Consider the following 20,239-nt stretch of genomic DNA (forward strand, 5'->3'; position numbering starts at 1 on the left):
GGATCCTAGCGAGGGGCGGGCCACAGACTTGTGACCACCGCCAGGTGGCAAAATCAAAGCTGCTATCAAAGCTGCTGCGGAGAAACAGAGCTTGGTATCACCCCAGCCAAGTGTAGGAGAAGGACAAGGGGAAGCCTGGGAGGAGAAGTTTCACCCCACCTACAGCCTGCCTCGAGTAACACTCTGCTTTCGCAGGGTTACAAGTTCTCCACCACGCTGCCAGGCTGCCCTTAATGCCCCTTGGCCCAGGCCCGTGCGGCCTAGAGATACTGGGTGTCCAAAAGAGGCAAGGCCATAGCCTGAAACCTGAGCAATCTTTGGAGGCGACCAGGCTGTTCCCAAAGCGAGTCTCTGCACTAAGGAGAGGCTCCAACACCTCCCCTCTCTCCCAGTGCCTCAGACTTCTGGTAGCCAGAGTTCTGTAAGATCGACAGCTACCTGGAGAACCAGACTCAGGTTTGTGGTTACACGTACACCCTTATCGGGTGGAGATCACAATGCCTGCTCCCTCTCTCCCAGCCTTCAGTGTGTTCCCGGGGCAAATGGAGAGCGGCTTCTGCGTTGGCCCGGAGCTTGGGAGGGCCAAGGTCTGGCCTCGCCTCCACCACCCGCGCTCACACCCGGCCCCAGCGCCCTTTATTGACAGACAGCTAGATAAGCTAGCAACGGCTGTGGCGTTTCCAGCTTCGCTCTTGAGCACCCTGCTGGGTTGCAGGGATCCGCGCACGCTTAATGGCTCCAAACAAGCTCCAGCAGCCTTCGCTGCAACCTCCGGTCATGACAAGGGGTGGGTGAAAAGCCTCGGGCAGACACCGCTGAGAAGTTGGGAAGGCCTATCCCAGGCCCAGGGCCCACCGGCCACCCACACCACAAGGCAGATGGTGGAATAGAAGGGACCACAAGCCATTGGAGGACAGGACTGGACCAGGTTCTGGCTCGAAGCTAGAGGCTTACCGAGAAACTGGGTCTTAGGAGATGGGTCAGTGGCAGCAGAGCAAAGGTTTCAACACCCCTTTCCAAACTATCAGGATTCGCGGGATGACTGGACCAGGCTAGAATGTAGGCCCACACTACAGTGCCTGGAGGGGAGTAGATGCTCTTGACCCACCGAGTTGGGCTGGAAAAAGGAAGAATGGAAGGCTTTTGTAAATAAGAATAAGTCCATTGGGACCTCTCCAGCATACTCCCTTTCTCCTTTTCCACATAACCAGACCTCCAGGCGGGATGCACTCAACAAAGTTTAGAGGAGGAAGAGGAGGTGGAGTGTGGCTGACAGCTGGCTAAATCTGAAGGAGCGACTCAGAGGGGTGCCTGGAGCCGACCTGGGCCTGTTACAAAGTCCTACACTACACATCCAGGTTTGTTGGGGGGCGGAGCAAGAACTTCGAGAGAGCATGCACCCTGGTGCCTTCCGTACAAGACTCTCTCTCCCTTCACCGCCCTCATCCGGCCAAGGCATGCAGGTTCTGGCCCTGGGACCTTCCAGGCGTCCAAATGCTCAACTCCTGGTCTCAACACGTGCATACCCTGGTTCCACCCTGGCTGTCTCCCAAAAGTTGCCTGAAGGCAGTTCCACCACCTCCTCAAGAGCCTCCCCACCACCCCCCTGCCCCGTTCCAGGCAGGATCTCTCAATCACTCCCAAACTCCAGACCTAAAGCAAGCAGAAGAGGGAGGAGACTGAAAGTTGAGAAGCCCCTGAGGGCAAAAGGGCAGGAATGTCGATGCAGGTGTAGCTATCTAGTCCAAGCTAGACAGGCTTAGCAAATCTAAGCCGTCTTCGGTTCCCCAGAGGGTGTGAAGACCACAGGATCAGTATCCAGCTGACCTTGTCCCATTTTCTTCGTCCACTCAGCACGAGGAAAGAGAATCTTAACCTCCGAACCTCCCATGTCCCCACTTTTGCCCCCCTAGGCCACAAAGTCAACAGTTAACCCTCAAGTCAAAGATAAATACCATCATCTACATTTTCTACATGAATGGAGCTTTTCAGTCCCGCAGGCGAGGGAAGCCCGAGCATGCTGGCTTTGGGGGCTTCCATCAGGAAAACGCCAACAGGCCTAGATTTGGTCCAGTTTAGGGATCGAGTTTGCTACTGGAGCCTCAGTCTGTGCCCCGCTGGTGACTTTTGGAAGTGAGGGCCAGGTGGGATTACCCATTGGGCCTCCTAGTGAAAAGAACTTGCCAAAGGTCCCTTTCGACCCCGCGTGGTCTTCATCCCTCTGATGAAGTGACTCCCTAGAGAACTTAGGGTCAGGGTAGGCGGTCTCTTAAGATAACTCACTAGCCTAAAGGCACGGACCGTGGGATCCGCGTGCTGCAGGGCCCGAGCACTTGGCTGGACCTGTTTACTTGGGAGCAGGGGGAGGGGCTTGATTGTGAGCCTAAAGGAGGACAATGCTAGCCAGAGGCAGGCTGCGTGTCTGCAGTTACCGGCCAGACCCGGGAAGACTCTGGGATGGAGCGAGTCAGATTCTGACTGAAGAGAGGGAGGCTCCCGCCGGGCCGGAGAGCTAATCTGCAGAGCTGAACCCAACTCCGGCCGCCGTGACGTCACGCGCGCCCGGCAACCAATGAGGACCGCGCTGGCGTGGATATTAAGGAAAGTTAGCGCCTGCCGGAGCACCCTCTTTTCTTATCATTGACATTTAAACTCTGGGGCAGGTCCTCGCCTAGAACCCGGCTGTCAGATCTGCTACTTCCCCCCCGTGAAGCGGCTGTGAGAAGTGTGGGAACCGGCGGCACCAGGCTCACCTGCCACCCCGCCCTCGCCTCGCAGGTAACCGCCCTAGCTCTAGCTGGGACCCACCACGCTGGGAGCGGCGCCCCTCTCCGCTGTCCGCAACCGGTGTCCTCAGGTCGCAGAAGCCCTCCCCGAGTGGCCTCGGGCTTGATTCTTTTTCTTTTAAAACGAGGCTCGCAAAGATGGAAGGGGAGTCACTGGGAGTGGGACGGGGGTGGGGTGGGGGAATGTGTTTGCGAAGCACGCTTCTTTCATAAAAGTAACAAAATGTTGTGATCTCAAGAGTGGACTTCCTGTCTGGCCCTGAGCTGAGGGTGATGTGGGGGGTGGGGGGTTGCGGCGGGGGGTGTCTGTGGCTGCAGTCTAAAGAAATCGCTTGAGATCCTAAGAAAAGCAGGCGGTGGGCATGCAGTTTGCAACACGCCTTCCTCCGTGGCAATTAGCGACATTCACGCTTGGAGAAGCCACTAAACCTCGCGCCGGGTTCATGGAAGCACCCTGCGGAAGGTCGGGCAAGGCGCGACAAAAGTTTCCCCGCCGTAGCAAGGTGTAGATGCGTGTTCCCTAACGAAGTCAGAGACGCTGGGGTTCGCTTCCCCCGAAAGGCGCAAAGGACGAAAGAATGCGGCCTTCCAGAGCTGGGCAGCGCGCGAAGGCCCCAGCCTGTGATTTGAGCTTCCCTTCGGAAGACCTAATAATTAGCGATTCTCACTGAGCTAGAACGCGGGCTCGGGTTACCGGGAGAGGGCTACTGCCGGGGCTGAGCTCTCTGTCTGGGCGGGAAGCGGGTGGGCTCGTCCTGGGGAGAGCGGCCAGCCGCTGAGCGAGTGCCCTAGAGAGAGGTGCCCAGCCATGCTCTGGCTCCCGGAAGGCCGGAACTTTCCCGAAGTGGTCAGGAAAGAGTTTACCCCAAACTTAGAATAAGGAGTCTTTCTGCCCGCTTGGAAAATCATGCAGCTACGCCCTAAGCGATACGGCATACCCAGGAGCACCCCACGGGAAAGTTTGACGAGGCCTTAGGGCAGGCCTGGCCTGGAGCGCCCACACCACTCATGCTCCTGGTGCCCTCTCTCCAGACCTGCGGGTGGCACTTTTACAGCTCATCTGGATCTCGAGCACCTGTGACAGGTGCCTAGGATTCACGCCGAACTCTGAGAGAGTCCCCTCTATGCGCCTGGCCTACAAGCGATGCCACAGGCAAAGCTGCCACCCGGCTGGCTGCGCACCTTACCTGGACAGGGGTCCTCTCCTCCGCGGGTTCCTTTTCCGGGAGCTGAATGTGAGCAGGTTGCCCGCTTCGCAGTAGGAAGTGGACCTTCTCCTCCAGTCATAAATCAAACCCAGCCATCCTCGGGCCTCCTCCCTCATTAGAGATGTTTATTGGAGATTGTGTTTATTCGGCTGTCAGGGCGAGAAAACGCGGTGACATAATTACCTCTGACCAGAGTCCTCGCCCCGCGCCCAGGGCGAGCCAGGGACCTCCTCTGCTGCGGTCTCACTCCCTGGCCCTCCTTGATCAGAGGACAAATCGGATTGGCGTGTCTTTTTTTCCCCCTCAGACTTCGTATCATTTGAATTATTGGAGGACTTAGTATTCAAATTTCTTCAGTTCCCAGGAGTTTATTTATTGTAGATTTCGAAAGGAAAATCAAAGAGAATCCAGCTTGGCCGGGGGGGGGGGGTGGAGAGGGAGAGGGAGAGGAGAGAGAGAGAGAGAGAGAGAGAGAGAGAGAGAGAGAGAGAGAGAGAGAGAGAGAGAGAGAGAGAGAATATGCATCCTTGCAAGAGAACTTTCTGGTGCACTGGCTGGCAGTGGCGCCTGGGCCAGACCCTCTTCCTGCCTGGAGCGGTGGGCAGACCTGGAGGGCTGGGTTCCAGTATTGGTGATACTATTTGTTGCTTCACTTTTCCTTCTCTTTCTTTTCGGGAGGAATCCTAGTTTCAGGGCCCTGAGCTCAGGGTTCCCACACTCTCCCGGGTGGACCCCGGATCCCGGAAGCAACCAGCCCTTAACCCCCCCCCCATCCCTCTGTCCCCGACTACCGACCCTCAAAGGTTGTTCCCTGCTAGCAAGGTTTTTTAGTCACCATCTGCGAGACTGGGTTAGAAATGATGAAAAGACCCAAACTGTTCTCTAATTGAAAATTACATTTTTTGGGGGGCGGGGGGAGACTGTGCCCTGACAAAATAGCTGGGATCTCAGTTTTTGATCCCTTGCTACTGACTCTGTTCTCCAGTCGCTAATAAAACTCGCATTGAGCCCCTTAGTGCCTTGATTAACAGGGAGATTAACTCTTACTGGGGTTGGAAACAGCTTGTCCCAATCAATGTCATTTTAAAAGCCCGTCAGGATGCGCTTAGTTCCGTCGGGCTGCTGGAGTGAGCCAGGAGCCAGCCCTGACATTTGGTTCTCTCCTTCCCAGACTCAAAACCCCCGAGCTCCGGGCCTGTGTGTTTCTAGCTCCTGGACAAAACAAATTGTACCAGTCAGTCCCAGGCCTTTAGACAGGCAGCTGTTTGGAGATGTTCTTTAGAGAGAGGTGACTGAGGGTGGCCTTAGCTAGCTTTTCATTTAAAGCTCAACTCTTGCCTCTTTAGTGCAGAGGCTAGAGGTAGAGGAGACTTGAAGGAATGTCCCAGGTTGGAGGAATAGAAAGGGAACTTTTCTAGACACTCTATCGGCAAAAGAAAAAAGAAAAAAAAATCCCCAAATGATGGAATGTTAGAATGCCCTATGCGTTAGGAACTTGGAACCTAGTTTCTTTCGAGGCAAGCGCGGCCGGCCGAAGACAGGCTTGGGAGTTAACTCACAGCCTGCGAGAAATCTCTGTGCTGGGATGCTCTCTGGCTGGACAAGGCTGCTTTTAAGCATTTGGGGGGTGAGATGAGGAAGGAAGTGGAGGAAGAGAGGTGCTGCCCAATATGAATAGAAGAGGACCGAACCCAGAAAGCTCACAGATGCACTAACCATTTGGCAGGAGGCGAGAAAGGCGAGGGCACCGTGACTTTTTCCAGCCAAGCGCGGCCACAGCTTGGAGGCGCCGCTGGGCCGGCTCTCGGCTCTCCTCCACTGTTCTGGGCTTGGCTAGGTTAGCCTGGGAGAGGTTTTCCCGCCAGGTTGTTGGGGAAAGCAGAGAGTGAAAGCAGGAACTCGGTGGCTAGGGCGGGAGGCCTTGGCTTTTTGTGACCCTTTAACCTGCGTGCCAGCCAGGCAATCCATGGAACCCACCTTTCAGGGCCTGCACAAAGAGACACGTTTGGGGCTTTGTAAAGTGTTGCAGGTGTTTGTTGAGACTTCCCTCCTCCAAAGAAATGGATCTTCACCCTTCCCAGCGTGACAGCACCACACCTCAGCTTGGACCAGTCAAACCACGGGAGTTTGTGGAATATTAGTTGTTCTGAAGCTGAGAGGCGAAAGCACATTTCCCCCAGCAAGAGCTGGGCACCCCTTTGCCTCGCCAGGGGCCGCTCTCGGGACGGAGACCTGATGCGGTGGGCACAGGCAAATGCCAGGGACTCCTGGGAGTGAGATTCTGGGGAAGACTCACACTTAGGCCTCCATGTTGGCTAGAGGTTCTGAATACCGTTGAGCAAGCCGCGATGCCCCCCAGCGCCCCTCCCTCCACACCAACTGCTCTCTGTTACCCCCTACGGGAACACTCCTGCCAGCAGAAAAGAGGTCCCCTCCGTGAGCGCTAGAGGGTGGAGTGGAGGAAAGAGAAGCCAAGAGTAGTGAAAAGAGGCGCGGGGGGTGGGGTGGGGTGGAGAAAGAAAGAAAACCTAAAGCCTAACTTCGCCAGCCTATCTATCCATCCCTGCGCTGGGGGAAAGTGAATGGGCCTCCGACGTGTTGGAAGCCGCAGTTAAAATGGCGACCCGAGTGTTGTCTCAATTTTATGGACGGCTTGCACCCTGGTTTTAGCTCCCCTCCTCCCAGTTCTCGTCGGTCCCCACAGCAGGTACTTGGCAGAAATGAGGATCCACCAAAGACAAAACAGCTCCCCCATGCTCTTTGAGACTAACCCACAGAGAGCGCTCCTGGTTCTTATCCTTCTCCTGAAACTTCAGAAACTCTCTGCCTGTTTCTGTGCCTGAGCTTCCCCTCCCCAAATATTGACACACTAGAAGCAGCCAAGTCTTTTCTTTTCTCGTTTGTGCATTTTCCAAGAGTCCCGCTCGGAGCCCCCATCCCCACTTAATGACGTAAGCCGCATTCACTCCAGGCTTCTAGCCTCCTCTGATTTTTTTTTTTTGTTGTTGTTGTTGTTAAAACTTTTCTCTGAGGTGAGGTGGGGGTTGTGGGTGGGAGAAGGAGCTGATTGAAAGAGCCAGTGCCCTGGGGGGAAATAGCAACAAGATTATGGCTGCTTCTTTCTTAGGCAAAGCTTAAGAGGGTGCTAATCCACTGGGTTGCTAATTGAGAGGTTGTAAAAATGATATTCGCCGCCTCCAGTTGGGACAGTCACGGGACCCCCCCTCCCCACTTTTCATTATGCTTCTTTAATGCTTGCTTGAGACGTAAAAAAGGGAGACATGGAGAATGAAGACTCCTCTGCTCTGGGACCCAGACTCCAGGCCGGACTTCCTGGGATCCTCTGAAAGTCGCGGTCCTACGAAATCTCTCACTAGAGGCCGCCTGCCCAGCAGCAGCGCCACCTTCCTAGCCTCTGGCCGGAGTTTCCTCCCAGCCGGGACCCGGTGCCCTTGGTCCTCTGGAAGGGACCGAGCCAGTCACCTTCCTGGAGCGGGTTGTGCGAACCCACCTCGGGCTCCAGTCAAGGAAGGCCTCTTCCGTCCTCAGAATTCTGCTAAGGTTCCTTGGCGCTGTACGGCTGGGTCCCAGGCAGGGACTTGAGTAGGGTGCTCACACCAGGCTCGGAGGCAGCCTGCAGCGTCCACCTGGTTCCAGCCCCCAAGGGGATGCGACAGCGCGGGCCTGCCAGAGATCAACTGAGGGAGCAGGCTACTGCGGAAGGCTGGCTGACGCTTCTTCCCCTACGTCAGAAGAATCGAGGGCTTCAGGGGTGGCTCTCGGCCTCCTTGCCCCAGCCTTTCCAACCCCACTCCCCTTTGTTGGGTCCTGAGTGCTTCCGGATCTCAGGCCTTATATGTCTCGGGCCCCAAGAACACGCAGACTGCGAGAGAGCTCCGGAGGGACAGCGCGGGACAAGACTCCCCTGTCACCTAAACTGCAGTCTCCGAGGGACGTCTTTGGAGTGTACTGAGGTGTATCCTAATGTCCGGCATTCAACAAATGGACTTCTGGTGTGTGGTCAGAAGGGAAAAGCCATTTACTTACTTTCCTCGCCGGTTTTCTGGCAACGGCTGAAGGGGAATTGCCTCCGTGGACTGAGCTGACCCAAGAGAAAGGGAGTCTTGGCGGGGCTACATAGGCACCACACACCGATAACCGGTTCCTTACCCCGACACACGTTGACACACCAAGCAAGCCAGCGGGGACACACACTCGCAGAATCTCTCCCAGCACTGGCCAAGTCCCACCCCCCCCACCCCCAGGCCTCCACTACCTCCCCTCCCTTCTTATCTTCCCCTCCTTTCGGCCGCCTGGAAAAAGCTGCCACACTTAGTCAACAAATGGCACGTGGGAGAAGTTGGAGAGTGTTTGGTGAGGACTCTTCAGAGCTTTTCACAAGACTCCTCTGTACACAAAGTAAGTGGCGTGTTTACTCGGGCCTCTCCAGGCTGGGGCAGTGCGTCCGCGGAGCACGGTGGCTTCGGAAAGCAGAAAGGAGAGAAGAAAAGGCCAGGGGGTGCAGGAGTGGGGTGGGGGAAATGGGCAGGCTTGGGACGCCCGGCCCGGGGAGACCGCGGGCCTCGCTGAGTTCTCGGCCTGGAGGCCTTCTTCAGGCCTAGGCATCGCCGCCGTGCCTCCGTCGCGGGAGTGCGGCTGCTGGGATCCGGGGACACCCCCATCCTCTTTTCTCTTGCTGCTAAAGGCCAGGTGGACTGGAGAGCCGCCGGCGCTGTACTTTGTGTCCCGGGGCCAAGGCCGGGATGGGTTAGGGGTAGGAGGGTAGGGTGGACGGGGGCGGAGCAGCAGGCCACTGTACACTGGCAAGAAAGGACCTCGCCGAGATGATAAACCTTGCTACCTCCACGGGCTGGGAGCCCCCTGGCCCAGCGTGGGGTTACCGGGGGAGCGTGGCTTCCAGCCCAGAGGCCTCCATTAGACTGATCAAGTTCGCGGCCGCAGCGCTGGCTGCCGAAGCGCGTGGAGCGGGAGACCTCGGCGAGCGCCAGAGCCTGGGAGCGGGGGGCCCAGCGCTGGAGAGAGAGGAGCCGGGACCCACCGGCAGAGCCGAAAACAAGTGTATTCATATTCAAACAAACCGACCAATTGCACTAGGCAGGGAGAGGGAGCATCCAATCGGCTGGCGCGAGGCCCCGGCGCTGCTTTGCATAAAGCAATATTTTGTGTGGGAGCGAGCGGTGCATTTGCATGTTGCGGAGTGATTAGTGGGTTTGAAAAGCGAACCGTGGCTCGGCCTCATTTCCCGCTCTGGTTCAGGCGCAGGAGGAAGTGTTTTGCTGGAGGATGATGACAGAGGTCAGGCTTCGCTAATGGGCCAGTGAGGAGCGGTGGAGGCGAGGCCGGGCGCCGGCACACACACATTAACACACTTGAGCCATCACCAATCAGCATAGGTGTGCTGGCTGCAGCCACTTCCCTCACCCACACTCTTTATCTCTCACTCTCCAGCCGCTGACAGCCCATTTTATTGTCAATCTCTGTCTTCTTCCCAGGGATCTGAGAATTGCTCTCACACACCAACCCAGCAGCGTCCGTGGAGAAAACTCTCACGAGCAACTCTTTTAAAATACCATCATTTCAAACCGTTGTGGTCTTTAAGCAACAACAGGGGGGAAAACAACAAAAAACCAAAAACCAAAAAAAAAAAAAAAAAAAAGCCCCACCAAACCAAACTCTTGACAGGAGCTTTGACAACGACGAGAGAGAGGATGCCTCTTAAAGGTGAGTCCGCTTCTTTCTTCTCGGTTTCTTTACATTTCAATATCCAGGCAGGTTTCTCCCTCTCCCTCTCTTCTTTCCTCCCCTCTCGCCGGTCCCCTCCCCCACTGCTACGCCGGGAGAGTCGGGCCGGAGAAGTTTCCACGCAGGAGCCCAAACTTTCTACTTCCAGCGAAAGTCCGCGTCGGAGGGCGACGGTCCGCGAGCCGCAGCGGCGCGGAGCTCCGGGCGGGTGGCTGCTGGCTCAGCACCAGAGCCAGTGCGGCTGGAGCTCTCGGTGAGCAAGCAGCTCGGCTGCAGGCGCCCCCGCAAACCGCAGCTCTCCGCCGCAGCGTCTCCAAAAGCCCGCGGTCAGCGGGAGAGGACCGAGAGGCTCCGCTGTGCCCCAGGCCGCGGAGAGCTGCCACTGGCGATGCTTTTGTCCAGCCGGGGCCGAGCCAAGCGCGCAGAGAGCGCCCAACCAGCCGACTTTCTGCACCGCCTCCCGCCAGCCCGCGCTCCGGCTTTGTGCAAGATCCTCCCGGGCACAGTACTGCCCGCGGCACTCCAGCGCCAAAGGGTCATCGCGCCCGCCGCCAGCCGGAGCCGACACGATGGGCACCGCAGCCGCGCGCGGGAGGCCACGAGAAACCCCGAGCGAGCGACAGCGGTGAAGGAAGCCACTAGGCCGAGGCGGTCCGATGCGCTCTCCGAGGGAGCTCCGAGCCGATCCCTAGGACTGCCAGCTTGCATCCAGCCCCAGGGCCCTCGCCTCCAGCCTCACTCAAGCGCGGAGCTCGGACTTGCAAGCAAACAAACCCTCGGCTCTCCCGGCTACCCACAACTCTATCTTGCGAAAGTTGGGGTGTTCCCTGCCCTGTGGACTCCCACCTCCGGCTCTTGGTGGGTATTTTCCCGTGTCTTCCATTGACTAAGCGCTACCCGGTGTTGGTGTTGCCATTTCAACAAGTTTCGAGCTGGAAAGGTGGTTTGCTCCTCCCTTTCGAGTGTACTGATTTTTTTTTCTTTGTGTGGCCTAAAGAAAAAAAAAAAATCTATATGAAAGCATTGGCTTTCCTTCTCGTCGGATCACGTCCTCTCCCAGCTAATTAGTCTGAGAGTAATTCGAGAGCTTTTGGATTCTAAGACCCCAGGAGGAAAAGTGGATTTTCAAAGTTCAGAAAGTCGTTGCCTCTTTCCCGGGGCAGATTTCCTCAGTCTCCCTGCGCCATAATAGCCTCGAACTTTAGCAAGTGGAATTGAGGGAAATGGCTTTGAATTTCAAGTGGAGAAGCCTTTTTTTTTTTTTTTTCGAGTGCTAAAAAACGTGGCCTTTCATTAAAGATGCTTTCTGAAAAGTTTAAAAACAAAGTGATCTCTCTCTCTCTCTCTCTCTCTCTCTCTCTCTCTCTCTCTCTCTCTCTCTCTCTCTCTCACACACACACACACACACACACACACACACACTTCTAAGCCATTTTGGACGGTAAACTCGAACTTGGGAAGGGTTGAGAAGGAGATAGGAGCAGAAAATGAAATGAAAAGCTAGAATGTCTGAAAGCCTAGCAAGTTCACCGAAGAGAAAGAATAGTTGTTGTCACTGACAGGGGGTTTGTTGGTGATCTTTGCATATGTTTGAAAGCAATTGATTAGTTTTTATCATTCGGTTCTGGAGAGTAAACTTTGTCATCCTAATTGCTAATTTCTAGGAGGGGAATTTGGAGTGGGAGAAACCAAGTTTTTCCTAACACTTCAGCTAAGGAATATGGGAATGGCTTTTGAAATTTCAATAACTAAAACAATAGCATACTGTGAAAGCTCTGGCTTGTGTTGAGGTCAGGGAGTGGGGAGGGCAGGGGTCCAGTGGACCTGTGGACCAAGACCTTGTGGCCTTGGAGATTTCTAGAGACTCCTTCATTCCTGATGCAGGTCTACAGCCCCTCTAAGGCGATACAAAGCCCTGACCTGGGCTGGGGGCTTGGGCTAAGGCAAAGGGGTCTAGCTTCTCTAAGATCTGGACTGCTTCCGGGTGCAGGGTGTGCCCTGCTTCCCAGGGTGCTTTTGCACTGAGTGTTCACCATTACTTAGGTAATTAGATAGCTTCTTAGAGGAGAGGAGGGTGGGAACCAAGCAAAACCGGAACCTGAAATGCTATCACCTTCCCAGTTGCTTGGAAAAGTAATCAGCTAGCTCTTTCAGGGACCAGCTGGACAATTTTCTAAAATGGCATCGAGGAGGTCCCAGGCAGGATGGGGACATGAGGCTGTGTAAAATGTGGTTACAGAGGAACTCAGGGAGTTTTACTGTTCCAAGCAGAATTCTACCCCATCTCTATCCACCTGCTGCCTTTTGCAAGCTTGAGTCCTATGTATAGGTAGGATGGACATTTTGCTCTGGGTGGGATTTCTGTTCATGATATGATCTTGGATTCGGGAACTGACCTAGAGACAGAGAAGAAGCTTTAGGAGAACCACCCCTAATGGGGGTATCTAGCCCTCTGTTATGTCCAGTCCTAATCAGACACTGAGAAAGAATCGCCATCTCAGTTATTTAAAAGTTAGGTCATAAAAGGTCTTGAGGAGAAAAAAACCTATTTCTTGGAATTATTTGTAGGGTGATAAGATTAATCATCATCACAGTCCAAAAGAGGAAAAAAGAATGATTTCTTAAAATATAAACAAAAATGATGCTGTGACTATTTCATTATTTTAACCCCCCCTTTCTTTTTTTTTCCTGGGCAAACCTCTTGAATGGGCTCTTTATTGTAACTCTCCCTTCCCAATTGAGCTCCCCACGGTGCCCTTGTATCTTTTTACAGCCCCTAACAACTCACACCAGCAACACAATTACCTCCAGATATTTATAACAAGAAATTACTTTACTATTTTCTCCACCTCTCTTCCAAGAACCCTCTTTTTGAGGGAAGGTAGGGAGGGTGGGTGGACTGAAAGCCTTGACGGGCGCCCGAGTGAGTCAGGACTTCAGGGAGAAGAGCCCCTCTTTTCCCTTTGTGAGTTGGAGGGTTGGTGGTTCCTTTCCTTGGACCTGGTGTGGCTGGCCTGAGAGTGTCTCTCGGCTTCGCTCTTTGGGTTTGGGGAGAGCAGAATAGCAGCCATTGTTTGGTGTCTGTAGACTTTGTCGACCGTGTTCAGCCCCTCCTGTTTGTACTTTTTAAAGCAGTGAGGCGAGGTAGACAGCATGTGTCACAGTACAGGAAAAGAGAGGGAGATCTAAACACTAAAAGCAAAGTTAATTACAATAACTGAGGCTTAGGGTAAAAAGTTGGGCTCACCACTTGCTAAGTCCCGAAAGAGCTGAGAGACTGGTTGTGAGGATCTGACTGGGAAGACTTTTGGGGGTGGGGGTGGGGGGAGTGAGGGATAAAAGAATAAAGAACTGAGTTCTAGGGGTCTTGGGACAATTGAGGTGCTGAAATTCCTTGGGAAGGGAGGGAGTTTGGTCTGAGGCTTACTCACCCAGACTCCTCTAACCCGCACCCTCAGGCACCACCAAGACCTTAAATTCTCTTCACCTCCACACTTCCCGGCGTAGTTAACTTCCTCCCCCAGCTCTGTTTCTACTCTACTCTCTGCTCCTTTTCTTTAAGCCTTCCCCCTTTCCCCGATGAGACCACAACTCTAGATTCCCCAAGCCAAGCCTAGGCAGAGTAGCGTTTTCCGAAGGATCTGGATTTCTGTGGGAGAGGCCACTGTAAGTATGATGTTCTAGGCAGAAGGAGCTAGCCTTGGGTCCACTTTGGGTTGAGAGCGGGCCTCAGACAACCAGTCGTGCTATGTGTTGGGGCCAATTTGACATACCTTCCTCTCCCTCTGTTTTGTCTTAGGCAGAAGACTGTAACTAGGGGCGAGCAGATGTGTGAGATCTTCTGTTCTAAGAGTGGACACATACCCCAGTTTCCAGGCAAGTTCTACGATGCTCTTTGGGGCTTCAAACCGTGAAAGAGTTTTTTTTAAAAACCATAGTACAAGTGGAAGAAAAAAAAAAAAACCGGGTCATTGTTTCCTCTGATTAAAAGGCTAATTACTAAAATATTTGGGAAAACTCATTATGAATGTTAGATGATTTTATTCGCAGCTCACAAGTACATTTTGCATGCATAGGAGGGCAGGGCTAGGTGACCCTCAGATCGCCCCAAGCGGTTGAGTAGCTCAATTTCTAAGAAAAGGAGGATTCTCCAGTTCAGGCACCAGGTCTTCCTCAGTAGGAGTACAGGCCTACCTGTGCAGAGCCCGGGATTAACTCCATTTTTTTTTTCTTTTTCTAATAGAGCCCCGCATTCGAGCCCCGTGGGACCCGGAGGCCGCCAACCAGCGCCAGCATGCAGAACAGTGAGTGTCTCGGGTCTTTCGCTGGACTTTTGGGCTGGAGGCATGCCGACCGGTGGGTTAGGGGAGCGCACAGAGTCTTGGGCCCTGGGGAGTTCAGGCCACTGGGCAGGAGGGAGGAGGCCTGGGGAATTTATCCGGACTGCACACGGTGTGTGCCAAGTAGCCCGCGAGGGAGGGCAGGGAGGCGTTTGCTCTACTATGCTCCAGAAGGGAAGGGGCTGGGCCCTTCAAAAGTACTCGCCCAGAGTTTTTGAAGCTGCAATGGAGAAACCCCATCCCCCCCCCCAAATCCTGTAACTCATACCCCCTCCCCGCCCCTGCCCGGGCTCTGACCCCAGAGAGAGGGGCTGGGCTGAGCAGGGCGGGGCGAAGGCTTCCAGAGAAGAGAAGGAGGCCCCTTTGGGCTTGGCCAAGACTAAACATCTCCTCCGACCCCAACGGGTGGGGGGCTTCCCTCCCCTAGTCCATCTCAGGCCAGCCCCTCCCCTCCCCACCCTAGCTACAGGCCCAGAAGGGAAGGGGAGTGGAGCACCCAGGGCTGGTACCCGGGTGGGAAAGAAAACTGCGCACCGAGTAGAAAGAAGGGTTTACAGGGTCTGGGAAGAGAGCGGAGGCTGCGCGGGTCAGGAATTGGGAAAACTTGCACTAGCAAGTGCAGCTACGTGGGTCCTGGTTGACCCAGACTCCTGGTACCTTTGATTCCAAGCCTTTGTGCCTTCTCTTCTCATCTTTGGTCAGGCCCTTTGGGCCCCCACCTTTCTGCTTAGTCCATGGCTCTGGTATGTGACAGAGTTAAAGCTAAAAGTCAGGCCTGGCAGCCAGTGAAACTAGGCCGGGTGAAGGTTAGGGAGTCTACGCAGGCTTAAGGATACAACTATGCTTGGGCGTGCAGAGAGGCCTAGGTCTTCTAGAAACCCCAGCAGCTCGGATCCGCGCTCTGGAATAGCTGGCTGCCCTGGTGATGCCACAGGATTGGGGGTGGGGGGACGGCGCTAAACTGAGGAAAGGGAGCGAAGGTGGGAGCTTTGCCCCTGTATTTGTGCAGAACTTGTGAGACCCAAGGGCTGGGCCCGGATGACACTTCCCTTGGCGAAGCGAATACTCGGAGCTCAGACGCCCCAGCCTTAGGTTTCCAGGTGGGCCGAGGCGCTCATCCACAAGCGTTTGCCACTCCGCTGTGACCTGGCTGGCAGGCCCAGAGGGGCACGGGTCGCGGGTTGGCCTGTAGGCTTTGTGCCGCTGGTTCCCGAGTGTGTGCAAGGCGCGGAGCATCCAAATTGACACCATATGTTTTCCTATTAGAAGCTTTGCGGTCGAATTCTAGGCGCATAATCATCGCCACTGGGCGAGAACGCCAGCAGTCCCTAGGGAAGGGACACAATGATTGAGGCTTAACCTCTAAAGGGGAATTTAGAGCTATGTTTCTTCACTGCCATTTCGATGCTGGCTGAGGCACCTTGGCCCAGTGTCTCTCGGACCAGCACATGCTGGGCTGCAGATGTGGAGGTGCTGGCCACGTTATTTTGCAATATTTTGCAATAGAGGAGGAGGAAAATCTACGCTCTGGCATCTGTAGATTGGGAATTACCCTGGCTCTGGTTGGAAAGTTTCTCTTGATTTCTCTGAGATGGCCTTTCTTTTTCTTTTTCTGGGAAGGTTTGCCCAGAGACAGGCCTCCATAACCTGCATGGTAAATGAGACTTAGAAAACCAAGGTAGAAGTTAAAGAAAATTTAAGAGAAACCGGAAGCGCAGAGTAGGCCTTGCCCGGTTGGAGAAACGACTGTCTCCTGCAATGTGCAATGTACCCTCTTGCACTGGCCCGGGCCGGCCGGAGCCCAGATCCCTAAACGCCTGTCACTTCTCATCGAATTGAGGCCCCGCCCCCCCTCGGTGAGCTATAACCCCCCTCCAGCCTCAAGCCTCGGGCTACCCTGAAAACGCAGCTCCCCTCTAAGGGGAGACGAGTGCAGTTCATTCTCGTCTGAGTGATCTACAAATAGGGACGGAAAGGGTCGTTTTATCACGGTCCCGTTTGTCGTGACGATGCAATTTCCCGGAGCGGAGCACTGTCACAAAGTGACAAGGCTGCCACAAGCGCCCCGACTGATCTTTTCAATTAGCCTTCCATGCATGATCCGGAGCGACTTCCGCCTATTTCCAGAAATTAAGCTCAAACTTGACGTGCAGCTAGTTTTATTTTAAAGACAAATGTCAGAGAGGCTCATCATATTTCCCCCCTCTTCTATATTTGGAGCTTATTTATTGCTAAGAAGCACAGGCTCTTGGAGTCAATTTATCAGGAGGCTCCAAGGAGAAGAGAGGAGAAGAGAGGAGAGGAGAGAGGAGCTGGAACCACATCTTCTCCTGAGAGGGCTTCTGTCTAGAGACGGGGCTGCAGGTTGGAGATGTCTGAGGAAGTGGAAAGAGGGGATTGGCTTTATTTGGATGCCTGTTGTTTCCTAGGAGGATAATTCAGGGAGGCGCTCCTTCCCTCGCCCTAGTCTCTAAGACCAGACAATGGGATGAGGTTGTCAGACAAGAGTTGAAAGAGGGACGGGTGACGCTGTGATATGGTCTTTTTCTTTCTGTTTTTGGTTTCTGTTAATATTGGTGTCTTTGGCTGAGGGGGAGGGCGGAGTTCAGCAGTGGAAGTAAAGCCAGTGGTGGGGGGTGCATAGACTCCAGGCTTTGCTCACCAGCGGGGGCAAGCTGACCACTGTGGGGATGGGGGCTTCCAATCCTATGTCTGCTGTGGAGGCACGGATTGGGGTTCACTAGCTAAAAAATCATCTTTCGGGTTCTTTTCTATTATCACACACACACACACACACACACACACACACACACACACACACACACGATGCTAAATCTCGATGCAAAGGTTTATGATATGCTGCCTAGCCGCTTCAGAGCTTGGGATTTGCAGTGCTGTTTTAACAGGGCAGAGACTCCAGTGTGGACTCTGTGGTGGCACTCAGAGGTGATGTGTAGGGAGGAGATTTTAAGAGCTGTTGTATGCCCTTTGTGGGTTCCACGCAGGTCTGGAGTGCTTATGAAGGGGGCAATGGACTCAGGGGACTGGGGTGATGGTGGTACTGGGTGGATATGTTCCTGGGTATTTTCTCAGTCTGACAATAGTCCAGTGGGCAGGGTCAGTCTATATTAAAGCTGGGCTGCCCAATGCCCTGCATGGCTGGTGGTCCTGTTGTTGTTTTTTTTTTTTGTTTGTTTGTTTTGTATTTTTAAATTTTAAATCAGGACCTGGTTGCTGAGGTTCACACAGGTTGGCAGGGAGCTGAGGTTGCATTGTGCCTCTTTTTCTTCTTCTTCTTCTTCTTCTTCTTCTTCTTCTTCTTCTTCTTCTTCTTCTTCTTCTTCTTCTTCTTCTTCTTCTTCTCCTCCTCCTCCTCCTCCTCCTCCTCCTCCTCCTCCTCCTCCTCCTCCTCCTCCTCCTCTTCCTCTTCCTACTTCTCTTCTTGCTCTCCTCTCCTCCTCCTTTCCTCAGGTCACAGCGGAGTGAACCAGCTTGGTGGTGTCTTTGTCAACGGGCGGCCACTGCCGGACTCCACCAGGCAGAAGATCGTAGAGCTAGCTCACAGCGGGGCCCGGCCGTGCGACATTTCCCGAATTCTGCAGGTGATCCTCCCGTGGCTGTCCCACTCGCTGCCCCCTACCCCTGCCCCTGCGGCCGCCCTCTCTTCATTTCTTACTGTAAACGCTACTAATGATGGACCCCTACCCTCACCCACTTCATCCCCACCAACTCTCCTACCTTCCGACTTCCCCTCTCCTTCCACCATGGTCCCTGTCTCTTTCAACCTCACTCAGTCAGTTACATAAGATAATTCATCTGCGTAAGAAAAAAAGTGTGAGAATTAAAAAATATATATCTTTTCATTTAGTAAAGACATTCATTATGGTAACAGTGTAAAACTGTAATGAGCTGAGTTATATAAATTGGGATAATCTCATCCCCCTCTCCCCAACCCGCGTTAACCTCAGATTTTGAGAGATTTGTTTGCATTTTTCATGCATATGAAGAATGTATATGGATTTTTAGAAGGCAAATGCTATTTACAGCTCTAATTCACATTTGCTCAACTGTACAAAAATTTAAGGGAAAAAGATAAAATATTCAGTTATTTTTCCCTTTGTTCTTTACAACATAATATTACTTTAAGCAAGCTCTGCGCACACACGTGTATGTGCGTGTGCACACACATACACACAATAATCTGACTTAGTTTTGATGCATCTTCACACAGTGTTTAGGAAAATAGTTTTAAAAGCTTTTAAGATAATTCAAAGTGTTTAAAAGTATCCTCCTATTTGTAGTTTTAGGGCTACAAATGTAATTTTAAGAACGAAAGCTCTCTACAGTAAGTTCTCGTACCATTGAAGGTATATTTTTGTGTTATAGACCCATGCAGATGCAAAAGTCCAAGTGCTGGACAATGAAAACGTAAGCTTGTCATTGTTTAATGCATACTTAAACAATTTTATTTTTGTCTTGAAATTATTAATAATGTGGTTTTCTGTCCACTTCCCCTATGCAGGTGTCCAACGGATGTGTGAGTAAAATTCTGGGCAGGTATTACGAGACTGGCTCCATCAGACCCAGGGCAATCGGAGGTAGTAAACCAAGAGTAGCGACTCCAGAAGTTGTAAGCAAAATAGCCCAGTATAAACGGGAGTGCCCGTCCATCTTTGCTTGGGAAATCCGAGACAGATTATTGTCCGAGGGGGTCTGTACCAACGATAACATACCCAGTGTAAGTTCATTGTGAACATTTGCCTTCCTTGCCCTAAGCTCCTCCCTCTCTCCCTCTCTCTGTCACCTCTTTCTTGATCTCCTGCTCTTTTCCCTCCCAATGTCTGGCCATCTCCTCTCTGTCCTGATTTGCACGGGTCTCCATGGTACCTAGGGGATAGTGAGAGGTGTGCTTTGACTTTTTGAACATCCGGAAAATGGGTGTCAAGTGTGGGGAGTTGTTCTCTTCATTTGCATACTGACAACCAGGGCTTGAAGGAACTGGGGAGAGACACTGGAATCCAGGAGGAAAATGAAAATGAAAACCAGATTCTAACTGCCCCCCCCCCCCCTCGCCACACACACTCAAGCACATGCCTGGAGCTTCTTTCAGGAAACATGCATCCATTTATGCTCTACAATAAAACAAACCTCTAGATTAAGTTGAAATCTTTTATCGGGAGTCTTTGAACAAAGCCAAGCAACCCAGTGAGCTAGGTCGTTAGTGATATCTACAGAGGTGAAGGATTGCTCCTTTCTCTTTACCCATCTTCATTTCCAGGAACAAAGTGAAAGTTGACATTTTTACAACATAATCGCTAAAAATCCAGAGTAGCCTAGGGTGGCTGGGAGCTTTTGCATGTGTGGTGGGTCATTCTTTAAAACTTGGGAGAGCTGAGAGGGGGACCTAAGAAGGGGTGACCGTGTCTTTCGGAGACACTACCATTTGGTTTGATTTGCAGGTATCATCAATAAACAGAGTTCTTCGCAACCTGGCTAGCGAAAAGCAACAGATGGGCGCAGACGGCATGTATGATAAACTAAGGATGTTGAACGGGCAGACCGGAAGCTGGGGCACGCGCCCTGGTTGGTATCCCGGGACTTCAGTACCAGGGCAACCTACACAAGGTAAAACTCAAGCAGTCATCCTCCTGTAACTCTTTTCTGGGCTCCCAGTGCCTAGAGATAGGAGGGCACTGCCCTGAAAGGCTTGGGTACCTCACCTCACACTTTGTGTAACTGGTGTTTGTGAAACCATATTGTTGACTGTAAGGGTTATGTATGTCAACAGTGGTAGGAAGTGGCTAGGTGGTTGTGCGTGTGCAAGGTGGAACTCTCGTGGCACCCTATTCAAATTTGTCATTAAAATGCAGTCGAGCCCCCCACTCGCAGTGCAAGTGTGACAAGTTAACACACTGACAGACTGCAAGGTAAACACAATCGTATCTTTTGCTTCTGAAGTAACTGACAAATGACATGACTTTGAGTAAGGTGGTAGGAGAGGTTGAAGCCCCTACACGCATCCCCGATTTGAAGATCGCCACTGTTCAGTGGTGGTCTCCTCCCCCAAGTGTAACAACTTACCCCCTGGTTAGAAGTGGGGTAGGGAAACTGAGTACCCGGCTGTAGCTTCAGGGAGGGGCTC

The 20,239-nt window shown here is 53.1% G+C and overlaps 1 protein-coding gene and 1 long non-coding RNA gene across 11 annotated transcripts in view; one reads left to right on the top strand and one right to left on the bottom strand.

Annotated features, from left to right (window-relative positions):
* The first annotated feature begins 2,419 nt into the window (after positions 1-2,419).
* The window catches only part of Pax6 (paired box 6), a 28,468-nt gene continuing 10,648 nt past the window's right edge, over positions 2,420-20,239 (top strand). The window contains exons 1-8 of one of the 10 annotated variants that reach the window (XM_028877868.2): positions 2,420-2,778; positions 9,508-9,736; positions 13,557-13,633; positions 14,001-14,061; positions 17,569-17,699; positions 18,484-18,525; positions 18,620-18,835; positions 19,557-19,722. In XM_028877868.2, coding sequence (XP_028733701.1) covers positions 14,052-14,061; positions 17,569-17,699; positions 18,484-18,525; positions 18,620-18,835; positions 19,557-19,722 — 565 coding nt within the window. In that variant the 5' untranslated portion in view covers positions 2,420-2,778; positions 9,508-9,736; positions 13,557-13,633; positions 14,001-14,051. The other 9 variants (XM_028877867.2, XM_028877866.2, XM_028877872.2 and 6 more) reach the window with 9 other exon arrangements.
* On the bottom strand, positions 3,974-8,234 carry LOC114698980. Its single transcript, XR_005091366.1, has 2 exons — positions 8,042-8,234; positions 3,974-4,143 (listed from the first exon to the last, which is right to left on the bottom strand). It is a non-coding gene; the product is annotated as an uncharacterized LOC114698980 (long non-coding RNA).

Source organism: Peromyscus leucopus, chromosome 4 (assembly GCF_004664715.2).
Source record: "Peromyscus leucopus breed LL Stock chromosome 4, UCI_PerLeu_2.1, whole genome shotgun sequence".
NCBI classification, from domain to species: Eukaryota; Metazoa; Chordata; class Mammalia; order Rodentia; family Cricetidae; genus Peromyscus; species Peromyscus leucopus.